Below are 16,570 nucleotides of genomic sequence, written 5' to 3'. Positions count from 1 at the left end.
ATACTTATTGTCAACAGGATGAAATATCATATTTCTTATTATAGTCAATTATACTTGTTTTTATATAAAAAATTTAATTGCTTTTGTTTACCAAGCTGCATTTATTTGATCAAAAAGTAGAGCAAAAACAGTAATGTTGTTAAAGAAATATAATTATTAAATATTAATAAAATGTCTTATATTAATATATTTCAATGTCAAAGTTGAATTTTCAGCATGTATTACTCCAGTGTTCAGCAATAATATGATCCTTCAGAAATCAGTCTAATATGCTGATTTGGTGCTTAATAAACATTTCATATTAGTAAACATTTAAAAAAGAACAGCATTTATTTGAAAATGCGATTTATCTGAACCTTTAAGTGAGCCTGTTACATGACAGGAGAACAGTCTATTTCCTGCCCAAATCCCATTAGTGGATTAAATGAGATGGAGGGCCAAGGAACTCTTTGTTTTCAGTGCTCCAGAAATTCTGTTTGTTGTTCTGCTACTGATTCAATGCTGCTCATTAGATATTATTTAAATACTGATGATGACATAAAATATGAATGAATGAAACATGGAATTGATAGAGGTCAGCATGTTGACAGTTTAGAGTTGTTGTCAGTTAAATAAAATGAACACAAGCTGTGCAGTCTGTTTGTCAGAAACAAAACAGAAAAGATCCCATGCTGACTCATCCTTTTCCAATGAGACAGTAGAAGTAAAAAGGCTTATCGCAAAATTGTAATATGACTGTTCTGCCAACAAGACATCATTTACACATTCATATGGTTTGTATTTATGTGTTTATGCTCTATAAAAATATGAAGAATTCTCCTATCAGAGATCATGAGTCTGTCTCTGGGGCTAGAGATGGATGTTAAATCAAGAGCCGAGAACAGCAGGAGGATTGAACCTGTTCCAAGATGGCGAGAATATTTAACTACTTGTGCGGTGACTTAGAAATCTAATAAAATAGAAATTAAATTGGATCGTCTTGGGTACAGCTAGTCCATGCAACTAGTGTTACCAACAGCACAGAACGTTATTGGAGGTTGAATTCAGTCTAGCTTTAGTATCTGTAGGCTGTGTGTGATGAACTGAGGTGAGGTTACATCCCTCCTGTTCCGCCATTCTCTAAATATTGTATTTGTGTTTGATGTTGCATAAGCAACTTTTTTTTAATGTGGCTTATACCATTCAACTGGCATTGCATCTGTAAGATCTCTACAGTACTCTAGCAGGGTACTCACAGGTCTGATCCTGAGCCATAGATGGAGTATCTGACCACACCCAAAGACCAGAATCAGGATCTGTGGCCTGTAAAGAGCGTAAGTAGCAAACATCATGACTGGCATCTGTTTCAATACATAACTGTAACGCCAACATCTACGTAACAGAACAGATGATGTTTTGAGCCAAATGGCAGAACATTAGGAGCAATCTGGGATTTGTTAATCAGCCTACATCATTACTTGCCTTGTACTCATTTTGTTTGGTTGTAGCATGTTCTTAAACTATGTCCAAAGTCAAAATCGGTAGGTCATTTAATAGAATGTAGTCTGGAAAGAGGCTAACTCCCATGTGGCAAGTGCTTGCTTAACACAGGGTGAGGGCTTATCTCGATAGGGTTCAATCTCTCTATCTACTGATGAAGTGCAACACATTTGGACCCCGATATGACAGAGATGAGTTTAGCCTCATACCTGCACAGTGGTTAGATGTAGGGAATAACTTATTTCAGAAATACATTTTCAGAATTTTTCCCAAAGTATCGTCTCCTTACCGAGGCTGCTTTTATTTTATCAAAAACATTTTAGAAAAAAGTAAAATAAAATTGTCAGATATTATCACACTTAAAACGGTTTCTATTTAAATATATTTTAAAACGTCAATTATTCCTGTTGAAAACAGCTGCTGGTGAAAACCATGATATAAATATTTTTGATTAATAGATAGGTCTTAAAAGAACAGCAATTTATTTTATATATATATATATTAAAAATATATATATATATATATATTATACTATATTATATTTTTAATTTTATTTGATTAAAAAAACTATGTTATTGCACAAGAATTCTGTAATGACCACAGCCTGATGATTATTTTTGTCTATTAAAGCTCAAATCTGGGTTTTTAGCGTTACACAACTGAATGAAAATGATAGCCATCTGGCTGCTTACTACGTCATAGACTGTTTAGCAAGCATTTACATACTGAGCATGATTTTGGATTCTGATTCAACCCCCTCAAATGTCTTTTTTTCTGTAACAGAGAACAATCTAGAGAGGATGACAAACATGTTCATCTTTTTGTGCTTATGTCTAGTGTGTTCTGTACTCACTGTCACAGACACAACACTGGATCCTCCGGGCGAATTTTCTGGAATCCGGGCGATGTAAAAATCAGAGGAGAATTTGGGAGCATTATCATTGGTGTCTAGCAGATGAATGATTATGTCTGCCGTGGCACTAAATCTCTCAGGGGTGTCAACTTCTACAGCGAGGAGCTGGAAACAATGAGCATAACATTTCTGCAACTGTTAACATATTATGATTATTGAAATCTATGTATAATACTTCTGTATGTATAATTGTGTAGGGTTATTCTCAGGCCATTTGTGCCTCATTTGTGTCACTGATACAATTAAGGAATGCATACAATGCATACAATCCCTGATACAATTAAGGAAATTATTTGAAACCGTAATTAATTCAAAAGTAATTTTTATTATTATAAGCCAAATCTTGTGTTCAAATAAAAAAAGAAAAAATATAAGAAGAAGAAGAGGATAAAAAAGAATAAATTCGTTATTTTATTGCACTTTAAAATCAATTAACGCATAAAATCAAACATGCATGTCTGTATCATATAGCATATGCAACTTTTTTGCAAAATCTTTTACCTTAAATGTCAGGAATTGTGATTTCTCAAAATCCATTGCTGCAGAATCCTCTACCAGGACAGTGACTTGGGCTTCATTCAGGACGGTTGAGGAACCACTCGTAGCATGCGGCCTGGGCCCACCAGTCTGAGGTGAAATTTTGCATTTGATCCCTGAAAACGTACAGGATAAACACGTTTGGTAACACAAAACATTTGAGATATTGAATTAAGCATAAGTAAAAGCTATTTTTACAATTACTAATAGGGTGATCAGGATTTTTTGAGATTGAGATTTTTTGAGATTAAGATTTATACATAATCAGAAACCTGAATAAATAAGCTTTATGTCGATGTATAGTTTGTTAGAATAGGAGAATATTAGGTAGAGATACAACAATTTGAATATCTGGAATCTAATGGAGAAAAAAAAACACATTGAGAAAATTTCCTTTAAATCTGTCTAAATGAAGTCCTTAGCAATGCATATTACTAATCACAAATTACGTTTTGATACATTTATGGTAGGAAATTTACAAAATATGTTAATGGAACATGATCTTTACTTAATATCCTAATGATTTTTGGTATGAAAGAAAAATCTATAATTTTGACCCATACAAACTATTTTGGTTATATATATATATATATATATATATATATATATATATATATATATATATATATATATATATATATATATACATATACATATATATATACACATATATATATATATATATATATATATATATATACACAAAACCTGGACCACTGGTTTTGTGGTCCAGGGTCACATATAAATATGCATACACTAATTTTAGCTATAACAAACAAATCCTGCTGAAAAAAAAAAAAAACAATGCATACCTGGTCGGAGTCATTGACTGTTATTTTCAAGCCTCTCAGGAACTCTCCCTCTGGAGGATGCTCATACATAGTTAACTCAAACACGTTCTGTGGTCCATTCTCTCCAAAGAATGTGGGTGGATGGTTGTTCAGATCCACTACCCGAATGGTCACTGTGGTGACTGCAAAGTCCAAGCGTTTTCCTTCTGGACTAACCTCTAAAGCCTGAGAAAAAGAAGATATTGCTGATTATTAATACAACTAAATACATTAATACTAGCTGACGTTTGCAAACAGCCACATTGCATTAATTAGCTTGACACACACTTGTAATGAGGATGCACATTTTAGAAATGTAGCTAAATAGCATGAACAGAGATTTTAGTAATTGGCTTATTCCTGAAATTGGCTTATACTCTGTTTCAAGTCAGAGATCTGGGGGCCATCAATGTCTAGTAATTAAACATCTGGTTCAAGAAAAATAGAAGCTGGAGATTTTACCTTGACTTTAATATTATAGACTTCTCTCCTCAGGTCTGCTGGGTACACCTTCAGAATGATACATCCACTGGTTTGATTGATGGCAAAAACACCATCTGCTCCTGAATAAATATAAGAAATAGATTAAGAATTTGTTGACGTTTTGACCAATGGTGTGGAATTGAAAAATCATAATAAAATTCCTTCCAGCCATCAAAAGATGTGTAAGCAAATGCATTTTCATATTAACCAAAAATACATACCAGAATCTATTGAATACATGATTGGATTTGGATTATCCATGTCTCCATCTTTGGCAAAAACAGTAAATATCTCAGATCCCTATAGATAAAATTAAATATTAGTGATTTAGCAGTAAAGATTGCACCAATTGATTTTTGGTAAAAAACAAAGCTTTGTATTTGCACAAAAAGTTAACGTTGACAGATGGTTATGTGAATGGATTCAACTGTAATTTTTCTTTATATTTGGGAGGGGATAAGCTATCTTGCCTTGAGAGCATGTGTGCAGTAGCTCAGTATAGTCTTTTAATCATGATGTAGTGTTATGATCACTCACAGGTGAGGAGACCTCATAGACATAACCAAAGTAAGGAGTCCCAACAACACAGGAGGAGTGTCTTGAGTGTCAATCACATTTATAGTCAAAGTGGCAGATGATGACATCACTTGTTGCTTTCCCTTGTAAATACCCCCTCCATCCTAAAAACAAAATTAGTGTTATTTCATATTTCATTATGATACAATAAATACTATAAGCCAAAGCATTAACATTTTGATTGGTACAGCAGAAACAGGCTGGAAATGGAAGATATACTGTAAGCTTGAAATGGTATAAAAAGTCAAACAAATCATTCTCTCTCACCTTTGCCACCACAGTGATGAAATGTGTGCGGGATTTCTCATAATCGAGGGTTTCACCTGGTTTTATCCGCAACACACCACTATGATGGTCAATGACAAACTTTGTGCTCGGTTCACTGCTCTGGATTTAACAAAAAGCATAGAGATTCTGATGTAAAAAAAAATAAATAAATAAAATACTCTGCTTTCAAATATAACCAGATTTGGTATCTCAGTTGGATGCCAGATGTCACCTGGAGGAAGTAAGTGACTGATCCCCCTGAGCCGGTGTCTCTGTCCACTGCCTGCACTTTGTAGATGCTATTCCCAGATGTAGTGTTCTGTGCACACACACATATACAGTTTTCAAACAAGCCTGTTTATACAGATCACTTTCAAATCAAAACCATTTTTGATGGCCTGGCATTTTCCAAAACATATTTTATAGGAACCTGAATGATCTTGTAAAGAATAATTAAGAAAACATTAAACATAATTCCTCACCTCAGGGACATCTACAATGGAAGGCATGTTCTGAAACTGTGGACTCTCATCATTGGCATCCATGACAAAAACTGAAACCTTTTCAGCTACCTGACATGACAAGAGCATCAGAAAAATCACTGATGATCATCACATACACTGGGTAAGACCCATAAAGTAACACTACTTACTTTATTAAGGCTATCTGAGATACTGACAGAGACTTCAATCTCATCTTGTGCCTGTGAAAATAAAAAGATATAGTGTCACTGTAGTATTCTCAACACATTTAAAATGTGACACTTTTTGAAATTTACCTCTCTGTCAAGTTCCTCGATTAGAGTTACTGCTCCAGATTTGGGATGAACACGAAAATATTCTTTGGATCCGGGTTCAAAGGTCATTCCATACTTTACTGGCTGGCCTTCTGGATCAGTTCCATTAAGAATATATATCTGTGTTCCTGTAATTTACATTTGTAAGTAGTTATTTCTGTTCTTTTATAATTCACACCAGTCAAAATGACCTTTACAGCAGTGGTTCTCAATTAGGGGCCTCAGAATGACTTAAAATAATCTAAAATAAGATATAAAAATGTAATAATGAAAATTTTCAGCAATATACCACAATCAACAACAAAGGTCAAAGGGCAAAATCACAACCTTGCACCAAGGTTAAGACACATGGTCTTTGGAAAACAGCCACTTTAATACTGTTTACACCAAGCCAGAGTGAGATCAAAACAATCAGATGGTACAAAAAAATAAAAAATCCTTACCTTTTGGTGTGTCCTCTGAGAGATTTAACAATGCCATATTACCATTGTTACTGTTAGGCCCATTATCATAGAAATAGGGTGCGTAATCAGTCTGTGCTGTAACCAACAATATTAATATATCAGAATAACATTCCACAAAAAACTATGTAACATGACCAAACTTATAAGGACAAGACATCATGTGCTGTACAACAACAGTACCTATTACAAGATTTGTCCTTTTTCTTTGATCACACATGGCATAATGTAATAATACTAATGGCTGTCTCTATCTACTTGTAAAGGATTACAGGTGTCTTACGTCATACATGCTTGAATATCCCCTGGTTTATTCAAGGTATTTCACTATATAGATACATTTATGAAATTAATTTATATCTCAATTTAGATTTTATTTTCTTTCAGCAAAGTCTCTGTATGCTCACCTCCTACTGTCAATCAGAAATGCAAATGTGGTGATGCAAATAAGACAGAAACACCAAGGAAGTACATAAAAATGGGCAAGATTATATACATTATTCGACAGTATAACATAATCAAGTAAAGGAATGTTTAAACGCCTGAGCCACATCCGTATTCAAACATGCTGATGAATACATACCAAAGCAGAAATGTGCTAGCAGAAGAACTGATGAAAACTGAATTTCCATATCATTCTTCATCTTAACAAAGCAAAGCAGTTACAGCAGGCCAGACAGCGCACTAGTGAAGAGAGCTACAGCAGAGTCCTTCTGAGGGTGTTTATTTCAGACTGAGGAGAGTTAAGACAGGTGCTAAGAGCCTAATCCAGTGACACACCATAACCCCTGAGCACAGTTTTACAAGCCCATCTTCGCAGCATGGGAAATAATGGCCACTAGAGGGGTTCAGTAGCACCCCTGACCTGATCTGACAGGTTAGAGAATCTTCTTTTAGTACCACTGAAATCCCACATTCGGATGCTGGATCTCTGTCACAAAAGAACAATCACCCATTGAAAACTGATGAAATATTATGACAAGAATCACCCAATTCTAAAAGTAAAATTTAAATGATCTTTTTGTGAATGAATTTTTTAAGCATTCAATATAATTTTTGCAGGTCTTTTAGCAGATTTATTGTCTTAATCTCTTTGACAATCCAGTTTATATTTCAGTGCACACGTTCAGGTCGCATTTAAAACAAAGTTATGCAAACTCATCAGCATTAGCAAATGCCTCCATCTCACTCTTTCACAACCTTTATCATTAGAGCTTTATAACATTAAATTATCGGCAGAGCTCAAAAAAATCTTTTACAGTCAGCTAATGTGGATTATTTAGTAGAAAACGTTTGAATGAAGGACATTTATATGTATAAATATATTGTTCAGAGCTATACATTAATGAAAATCGATCAAATAGATAAAAATAGATTGTATTCGTTTTTATCTGAGAGATCAGAAAAGGAACCACCTGCCAATTTACCTTTATCTACATTTGTAAGGGTGGCTTTGCTTTCAGGTTTAATTTGTTTGGAGCAGCCAGATGGCAGGCAAGCAGATTAACCTACAATAATCCTTCATCATCGTGTAGTGCTCAGAACCAGTCTACAGGGACACACAAGCTAGAAGTGTCTCTGCATGTACACCACAGAAAACACTGGACTCTGCCTTGAAAATGCTTATGGTTCCCAGATTAGTTGCATATATCTTGCTTTTTCTACATAATGAAATTATGTATGATAATTTGTATGATAATTGTGATAAATAATAGCCTTTGTGTAAATAATGTTTTGTTTTACAATCAAAGAAAGAGGGAGAAAAAAGGTCAAAAATCATTTTTTTAAATGAAAAAAAATAAATATTTTATATTGTGATCATTTACAGGTACGTCAGATATACATCAGCAATGTGGATAATTGATATATATATATATAGAAACCTTAAATGACTTGTGATTTGCCATTTATGCAAAGTATTATCATCTTCTTAAATCTGTTTCTGACATGACTATAAATGGTCTTAGATATCGCTTTTATTGTGATTATACTGGCATGGTCTAAAATGGGACATGGAAAAAGTTTACAAACCTCAACCTCAAATGACGTAGATCTGCAATAGTGATTTTCAATGGTAACAGAGCCATTTTATACAAAAATAAACAGCAGATTATAAATACTTCATTAAATATTATGTAAACAACTCAATATTTATGAAATTTCTAAATTAATATACAATGCATATGTGTTTAAATTGGAAATGTAACTAAAATGTAATAATCTAACTGACTTAATCCCAGTTTCAGTACTAATGTGTAACTATTAAATATATAAAGATCTGAAATCCTCATTCCACATGTTTGAATGTTACTTCCTGGATTACAATTAAGTTTTGGAATGGATGCGATCTCTGGGTCATCATTAGGGTCATTTTAATCTTGCAAACTTCAGTACATCTGAAAATATATTATGTATTATATCTCAGAGTTTAAGCTTTTACATGGGCTTCCAACCCAATCATTTTTTCTCATGTTTCTCCTATTGCCAAAATATTGTTGGAGATGTAAACAAACGTGGTTATATTTTTAAGCTATAAATAAAATTTCAGACAAATAGCAATAACCTCCGTTTAAATAAGATAAGAACATTAGCCCTACCTCAAACACGGCTTTTGAAGTTTGATAAGACCCAGCTGCAACAAATGCAGTTTAATACTTTGGCTATGCAATAACACATGCGCTGGGAATGTGACTATTCCATGTGAATGTTTTATGCCATTGTAGTTCGTTATTGTCAGTAACACTGTACATCACCGCCCCCATGTGGTTACAAAATGCTGAACGTCTCAAAGCTCTTTCCAGTGGCACCGCTGGAACGAAAATAACTTAATAACCAGTATATATATATATATATATATATATATATATATATATATATATATATATATATATATATATATATATATATATATATATATATATATATATACATTAAACAACACAAAATCTATCTGGACATCATAAGTTACTATAGCCTACAATACAACTGATTACTGATTGCCAGAATAACAGAAATACACTTCTTTAGACTGTTTAAAAAAGATCCCATTGTAATGTATGGCTTAAACTTCAACAATAACTGTGGTAACTTATTGAAAAGCCTTAAGGGATTTTCTAAAGGGACATTGGGTGCGTGGTAACTTCCACAGACAAGTTTTGCCCCATTATTCATTCAGTGAGTGCGAGCTCAGTCTCCGTGAACTGAAGCAGTGTATTTCATCCCAGATTTCGGACCCCTCGACTCTCCAGTGCAAAAGGGGGATGAATGAATCCACGTAGGAGTGTCCCATGGCCCTCCTCAAACAGAAAAGCCCTTGTGAACACTCACACTGGGGGTTCTTACTTGACCACGTGACGTGCATCCAGGGATAGCCCAAACTTGGAGACCGCCGCGTAATGGACACGTTTTCTAGCATGCTACACCGCAGAAAAGCGTAAATGGAGATAAATGAATTAATAAAAGTCTTTCTTCAGTCCCGTGAGAACTGGAAATAACGTTATGACCATTCAACTTATGAGTTCCAGCAAAAATGTCTAAGTTGGAAATGTAACAATGAGTGATCTCCTTTTGTTCGCGGAAATGACAGGGTATGAAGTCCGTATTGACAAATATTAACGTTTAGTGTAATTAGGCGTTTCACTCACTTTAATAAGTGAAGTACTTTGGAGTCTTCACAGGCTACGCACAGGAACAATGTGTACCAGAAGCGATCATTCGGGATGCTCCAGATGAACCCAGTCCGTCTCCAATGGTAAGATTTCATTCAATAGCTGCTATCAAGTCGATTTTATTTCTATTTTACCACAGTCGCAGAGTATTAACTTTCACCTCTGCCAAAGTTCTGTAAATACTTTAACTGCAACATTACAATAGTAATCTCTGAGTTTGTTTCTTTTCTGTTTTTATTTTATTTTATTTACCTCACACAGAACTATATCTATCTATCTATCTATCTATCTATCTATCTATCTATCTATCTATCTATCTATCTATCTATCTATCTATCTATCTATCTATCTATCTATCTATCTATCTATCTATCAATCTATCTATCTATCTATCTATCTATCTATCTATCTATTATTTTTCTTACATGATAGCGTCAATCCTTGAGATAAAACGACTTTGACTTAAAGTTAATTCACAAAATATCACAATTTCATATAAATCTGTGATGTGTACTAAATGTAATCTAATTTAAACAATAATCTAAAATATTTATGATTATAGTCATATTATTATATTTATGATTATTTAATTTTTTTCTTATTTGTCTATATTTATTGAAAACTAAAACTAAAAAAACATATTTACTTTATTTTTATGATTTTTTCATCCCAATTTCCTTAATCATAAATGAAATTTAAAGTGATTAATTAAAGTGTTTAGAATTTCTTGCTGCATAGTGTGACTTAACCACCAATTTGAACTGAAATGAACATTCAATTCAGAAATTATTATTTTTACTTATTTCATTTCAACGCAACTGTCATGTTACTATATATTTCAGAGTAATCAGCAGTTAGATTGGTGTCATCACACTCAATCTCCTGTTAGTTCACTTTGATTAGTTCAAAACAGCAAGTGAAAGTCATGGTGTGTATGTGTGAAAGAGAGAAGCCATTTGGTGCCACGTCTCTTCAAGGTTTACATTTTGTGATACGTCCGTGACAAATACACCCCCTGTTCCTGTTCTCCTTCTTCACTGCTGCTACAGCTGCAACTCATGGGCCCAGGCAACACAAGAGAACCTGTCACTGGTGATTGTGGATTTATCTCATATAGAACAACTACAGTTAAACACTGCCTATCTCCCAGAAGGTACCTGCACGCACTGCTGAACCGCAAAGCACCCCGTAATGAAACAAGACAAAAACACAAGGATTAAACATGTTTCCTTGCCCCGGACTGCACACGTCTATCTGATACCCATGCTAACTCACTTCCTGTATCATGTTTTCTGACAGAAAATGCCACTAGATTATATCTGTGTAACACTCCTGGTTAAAAAGTGGTGCTATCCCAAAGGTTTAAAATTATTGACCATATGTCACATACCAGACCGAAAGCATCAGATAAACTGTAGTTTATTTTAACAAGCTACAGATGTATATCTTCCATCTCTGGGGAACAAATCAAATCAAAGTATTTTTTTTACACAATGAAAAATAAACCCAAACACTGCTACAGTAGGATTATTAAAGGATTTGGTTTCCAACACACTTATAAAACTGTAAGATAAGCCATTAATGTAATTTGTATGGGAATGATGAACAGAGTGATGTCCGTTTCTGCTTGAGCAGATCATCAGATTTGTCAAATGCTTCAGTGGTTTTTGAATATGTAAAGATCTCAGCTCAACCGCCGTGCCTGACAGTTTGACGGCTATGGCATAATAAGCCCACATAATTGGTTTATATTTACTTAGATTGCATACTATTATTCCTTGACGGCTCGAAAATTGTGTCGTATCCTAAATGCTACTCTTTGTACAGACAAATAGCATGTCATTTACCTGTGACAGTTTTCCCCACTGGTACACATCTTATTTTATGACTATGATATTGCTGGCTCTACTTGCATTTCTTAGCACAGTTTAGGAAAGTGTCACATTCATAAAAGCCACTGTCTGGGAGAAGTCTGGTTTGTTTGCACAGATGTGATCTTAATATGGTCCAGATTAACCCCTGTTATTCAGTGTTGTTTGCCTTGCTGTGAAGGTAACACAATGTGTTATTGCTAGTAAACGACAGCCCTGAATAGAGCCATGTCAATATATGGCAGCTCACCTACCTTAGCCATTCGTTTAGACGTTATCTGGGGTCAAACACGCCCTAAAGCTACTGGTTTTATTGCAGCACAACAGCTCAATATATTTATAGTGTTGTAATATTGTTATGCCTTTTTCATTTCCCTTAGGAAATTAGGAAGTTTTTATACTCAGTAAATAGTCTTTTATACATGCATTAATAGCCTATTTAAACCTCTGTATTCAAATCTTTAACTATTTACAGTTTTAAATCTAGTTCTATAACCTTGATAAGGAAAAAATCAGATATAATCCAAGACAAATCAGACAAAATCCATATAGCCTGAACTGACCGAATTGTTTGTTACAATCTGTATACCTAACTCTCAGAAAATTAAAAGAGTTCCTTGTCAAACAAACAAAACTCACTATGTGGCTTCCAAGATTTAATGAAAACATTACAGACTTGCTGCAATAGGAAATGTAATTTCCTTCTGAATGTGGGTAATAGAGGCAGAACCTTTCTGTAGCTACTAAGTTATAAGATATGAATTTATTTATTTATTTATTTTTTGTGGTGAAGCTTGAAAATCACTCCAGTCTCATTCTGATTAAATTTATATCACTTAAAATATTTAACCTTTTTAAATATGATATTAAAAATATATAAATAGAATAATTATTAAATTATTAAAATAAACTAGTTCAAAGGGGTCAGTAAGCTTGTTTATTTACAAGAAATAAGGGGTCAGTAAGCTTGTTTATTTACAAGAAATAAATACTTTTATTTAGCAAGAATGCTATATTATAATAAATAAATAAAATAAATTATATTAAAAATAAATGCTGTTCCTTTGCTGTTCTTTGGTACTTGATATTTATTAAAAAGTACTGAAAAAATATTTTAAGCAGCACAACTGTTTAGAACCAGATCATCTTATTAGAATTATTGCTGAAGGATCATGTGACACTGAAGACTATAGTAATGACTGGTGAGATTTTAAATATATCAAAATAGAAAACATTTATTTTATTTATATAATATTTCACAATTTTACTGTTTTTTATCAAATAAATGCAGCCTTAGTGAGCATTTAAGACTTATTTTAAAACAATGAAAAAATATCCTGACTCCTTTTGAACAGCAATGTAAATATTAACATATTTAATCATATAAAAAGTCTAAAGAAGTACTACTTTCAATGATCCATCATGATCGACAGTAAGCATTTACTTTGCATGGACCTCATCATCTCTCATCATTCCACATTAGTGGAATTACTGGACAGGTGATGAGAGTGCAGGCCTCTTGTTTGGGAACAAAGCTGAAATTGTCTGTGTCTGCTTATAAACCACTGTGCCAAATTGTATATATCTGTCACCACTTGGAATCAATACATAGGGCTGTTGTGTTGGTGAGTTTTTTTTACTGTGTGGAAATGGTGCCAAAACTCTTGACATGATTTTTATTTTAATATATTTTGTTTTTATTGCAGATGAATTGTAGTCCCAGGTTCTGACATGAGATGAACCCACAACAGTTGGAAACAGCAACTAAATAGAAGTCTGTGGAGTCATTTCCTAAATCAAAGTTAATTTGAGAATGAGGAACAAGTATGCAGTCATCATTATCAGCATTGTGGCACTTGTCATCATTGAGAAAGAAAACAACATTATTTCAAGGTGAGAATTTTGGGATTAACTAAAAATATGCGCCCCTCCCCAGAATACAAATATTTATTGAAATTGATTTTTCATTTTTTTTTTTTTTTTTTGTAATTTTACTTTGTTTTAAATTATACAGGGTCTCGAATAAGCTGACACTTAGACAGAGCCCACAGACGGAGCCTCCAGTGCCCTACAATGCTTCCAGTGCTCTGGTAGTAATGGACGACAATGGTTCCTATCCAGAGGATATGTTTGCTGAAAGCAGCATTCAGGCAGGCCGAAAGCACATCCTCTTGATGGCTACCACTCGTACAGGATCTTCCTTCGTGGGCGAGTTCTTCAACCAACAAGGTGGCAACATGTTTTACCTCTTTGAGCCTCTCTGGCATGTGGAGAGGATGCTGTCGATTGGCTCGAGTGGCACAAATGCCAGCATTTCTGTTTTGGTGTACAGGGATGTCCTGCAGCATCTATTTTTGTGTAATTTCTCCATGTTGGAGCACTTCATCAGCCCTCCTCCGCAGGACCACGTCACCCCTGCCCTGTTCCGCAGAGAGTCCAGCAAGGCCCTGTGTGAGGAGCAAGTCTGCTCTCCAGTTGTAAAAGATGTTTTTGAGAGGTACCACTGCAAGACGAGACGCTGCGGGCCACTCAATCTGACCTTGGCAACTGAGGTGTGCCTACGAAAACAGCACAGGGTGATCAAAACAGTGAGGGTTCGACAATTAGACACACTTCGTTCTCTAGTAGAGGACCCTCGGTTGGATACCAGACTCATTCAGCTGGTTAGAGACCCTCGAGCCATCCTGGCATCAAGGATGGTGGCCTTTGCCAGTAAGTACCAGAACTGGAAAAGTTGGGCTGTGAATGGAGATGTTCCTATAGAGGACGAAGAGGTCAAGCGTCTCGAAAGAAACTGTAACAATATCCGCATCTCTGCTGAGTTGGGCTTGAGTCAGCCGAAATGGCTGAAAAACCGTTATATGCTTGTGCGTTATGAGGATATCGCCAGGTGCCCCATGCAGAAAGCAGCAGAAATGTACAATTTCACAGGGATTCCGATGACGTCACAAGCACGGGACTGGATTCTCAAAAACACGCATGCATCAACCGAGGCAAGTGGCGTGTATTCCACCCAAAAAAACTCTTCAGAACAGGTGGAGAAATGGCGGCTTAGTATACCGTTCAAACTGGCCCAAGTTGTACAGAAAGTTTGTGGACCGACCATGAAACTTTTTGGGTATAGGTTTGTAGACAGTGAACAGACACTGTTGAACAGATCTTTTAATTTGCTGGAAGAAAAACTATTTATTTAGGGATAGATTGTATTTTTGATGCATAATTTGTTACAGGAAAACTAAGCATGAGATTTGACAAGGTTTTATTTAAATATGTGGACTTACAATTTTCATAGCAGAGACACACTGGCACATTGGGATGTTGCTTATACTGAGGTACTTGTGGCATGCATCACCTGATTTATATGAACATAAAGCCTAACTACAGTTTATTAGATTAGATTAGATTAGATTCAACTTTATTGTCACTGCACATGTACGGTAAAAGGCAACGAAATGCAGTTAGCATCTAACCAGAAGTGCAATAAGCACAGAATATACAAGGTCTAAAATATGTACAATAACTATACATATAAGTATTATGGACATCATTTACAGATTTACAGCAGGTTAATGTCAGTGCATCATGTGGCCAGGTGCTGTACATCTTCCCTGTAGGCAGTCTCATCATTGTCACTGATGAGCCAAATCACCGTGGTGTCATCTGCTAACTTAATGATGGAGTTGGATCCATGCACAGGCTTGCAGTCGTGGGTGTAGAGGGAGTAGAGGAATGGGCTCAGCACACAGCCCTGTGGTACGCCGGTGTTGAGTGTGATGGTGGTGGAGCAGGTGTGTTTTAATCAGAGCAACTGAGAAAAACCTGCAACACACAGCCAAAAACTTGTAAGATAACCGGATGAAAGGAGGAAAACCATTTCAATGCAGTGTGTTAAGAAGAACACTAGACAAGTATGGCCTTCATGTTGAGACATCTTGTAAAATACCACTCTTGATCAAGAAGAACAAAAGGCGAACTTGAACTTGATAAAATTCATTTTTTATAGACCTGTGGAGCTCTGCAAGAATGTTTAATGGAGTGATGTGACCAAACAGGAACTTTTTAGACCCATGGACCAATGGATCAGTATGTCTGCTGCAAAAAAAGGCAAAGCTCATAAGCAGAAGAACACCATCTCCATCGTCAAATTTGGATGTGGATCAGTCCTGTTATGGGGTTGCTTTACTGTGGCAGGAAGTGGAAGGCATGACTCTATGAAGGAAATCATGGATGTCTATGGAGGAATCAGATGTAGTTCCCCGAGTTGATTTAGCTGCTATTGGGCCCTTTGTCTTTGCAGTTTGCAGTTCCCTGTGTGTAACTGAGTATAACTTATACCATTTTGGAGGGTTGATCTCTGTCTACAGGTCATCTTTATTCCCTTAAATGACCAGTCTTCTCTGACTGGTGTGCAGCATTGAACGAGGACCCGACCTCTAGTGAGGTGTCCCACATGCTATCTTTTTTACAAGAGCTGCTGGATAAGGGGCGCACCCCTTCCACGCTCAAAGGGTATGTTGTAGCCATCACTGCATCATTCTCTCTTAGCTTAGCCAAGGCTATAGCATCTTGGCTTGCTGGCTTGCAGTGCCCCTTAGATGTGAGGGCCCACTCCACCAGAGGAATGGCCTCTCCCTGGGATTGGTCCAGTGGGATTTATTTTGGTGATATTTGTGCAGCCACTGGCTACTT

General features: G+C 35.4%; 2 protein-coding genes across 3 annotated transcripts; one reads left to right on the top strand and one right to left on the bottom strand.

The window, feature by feature from the left end:
- Nucleotides 1–1,235: 1,235 nt before the first annotated feature.
- Nucleotides 1,236–7,062, bottom strand: LOC113074440 (cadherin-related family member 1-like; the record flags this gene model as incomplete). The annotated part of the gene is given in 18 exon segments (XM_026247287.1): nucleotides 1,236–1,275; nucleotides 1,278–1,302; nucleotides 2,333–2,497; nucleotides 2,894–2,982; nucleotides 2,985–3,045; nucleotides 3,742–3,945; nucleotides 4,222–4,322; nucleotides 4,464–4,542; nucleotides 4,780–4,826; nucleotides 4,829–4,922; nucleotides 5,086–5,205; nucleotides 5,318–5,404; nucleotides 5,568–5,657; nucleotides 5,738–5,788; nucleotides 5,864–6,009; nucleotides 6,325–6,420; nucleotides 6,750–6,755; nucleotides 6,926–7,062. Coding segments are annotated over 18 exon segments (1,562 nt in total), but the record flags the coding sequence as incomplete, so codon positions are not given.
- A 2,549-nt stretch (nucleotides 7,063–9,611) lies between these two features.
- Nucleotides 9,612–15,589, top strand: LOC113074441 (carbohydrate sulfotransferase 3-like). 2 transcript variants are annotated; one of them, XM_026247288.1, is made up of 3 exons: nucleotides 9,612–10,093; nucleotides 13,588–13,774; nucleotides 13,896–15,589. In XM_026247288.1, the coding sequence occupies exons 2-3, from the start codon at nucleotides 13,695–13,697 to the stop codon at nucleotides 15,073–15,075; spliced, it is 1,260 nt and encodes a 419-aa protein (XP_026103073.1). In that variant the 5' UTR covers nucleotides 9,612–10,093; nucleotides 13,588–13,694; the 3' UTR covers nucleotides 15,076–15,589. The 2 variants fall into 2 exon arrangements, with proteins under 2 accessions (XP_026103073.1, XP_026103074.1); XM_026247289.1 differs by lacking the exon at nucleotides 9,612–10,093 and adding an exon at nucleotides 10,808–11,163.
- Nucleotides 15,590–16,570: the final 981 nt, after the last annotated feature.

Source organism: Carassius auratus, unplaced genomic scaffold (assembly GCF_003368295.1).
Source record: "Carassius auratus strain Wakin unplaced genomic scaffold, ASM336829v1 scaf_tig00014643, whole genome shotgun sequence".
NCBI classification, from domain to species: domain Eukaryota; kingdom Metazoa; phylum Chordata; class Actinopteri; order Cypriniformes; family Cyprinidae; genus Carassius; species Carassius auratus.
Note: the sequence above shows the minus strand (reverse complement) of the source record. Positions and strands in the feature narration are given on the sequence as shown.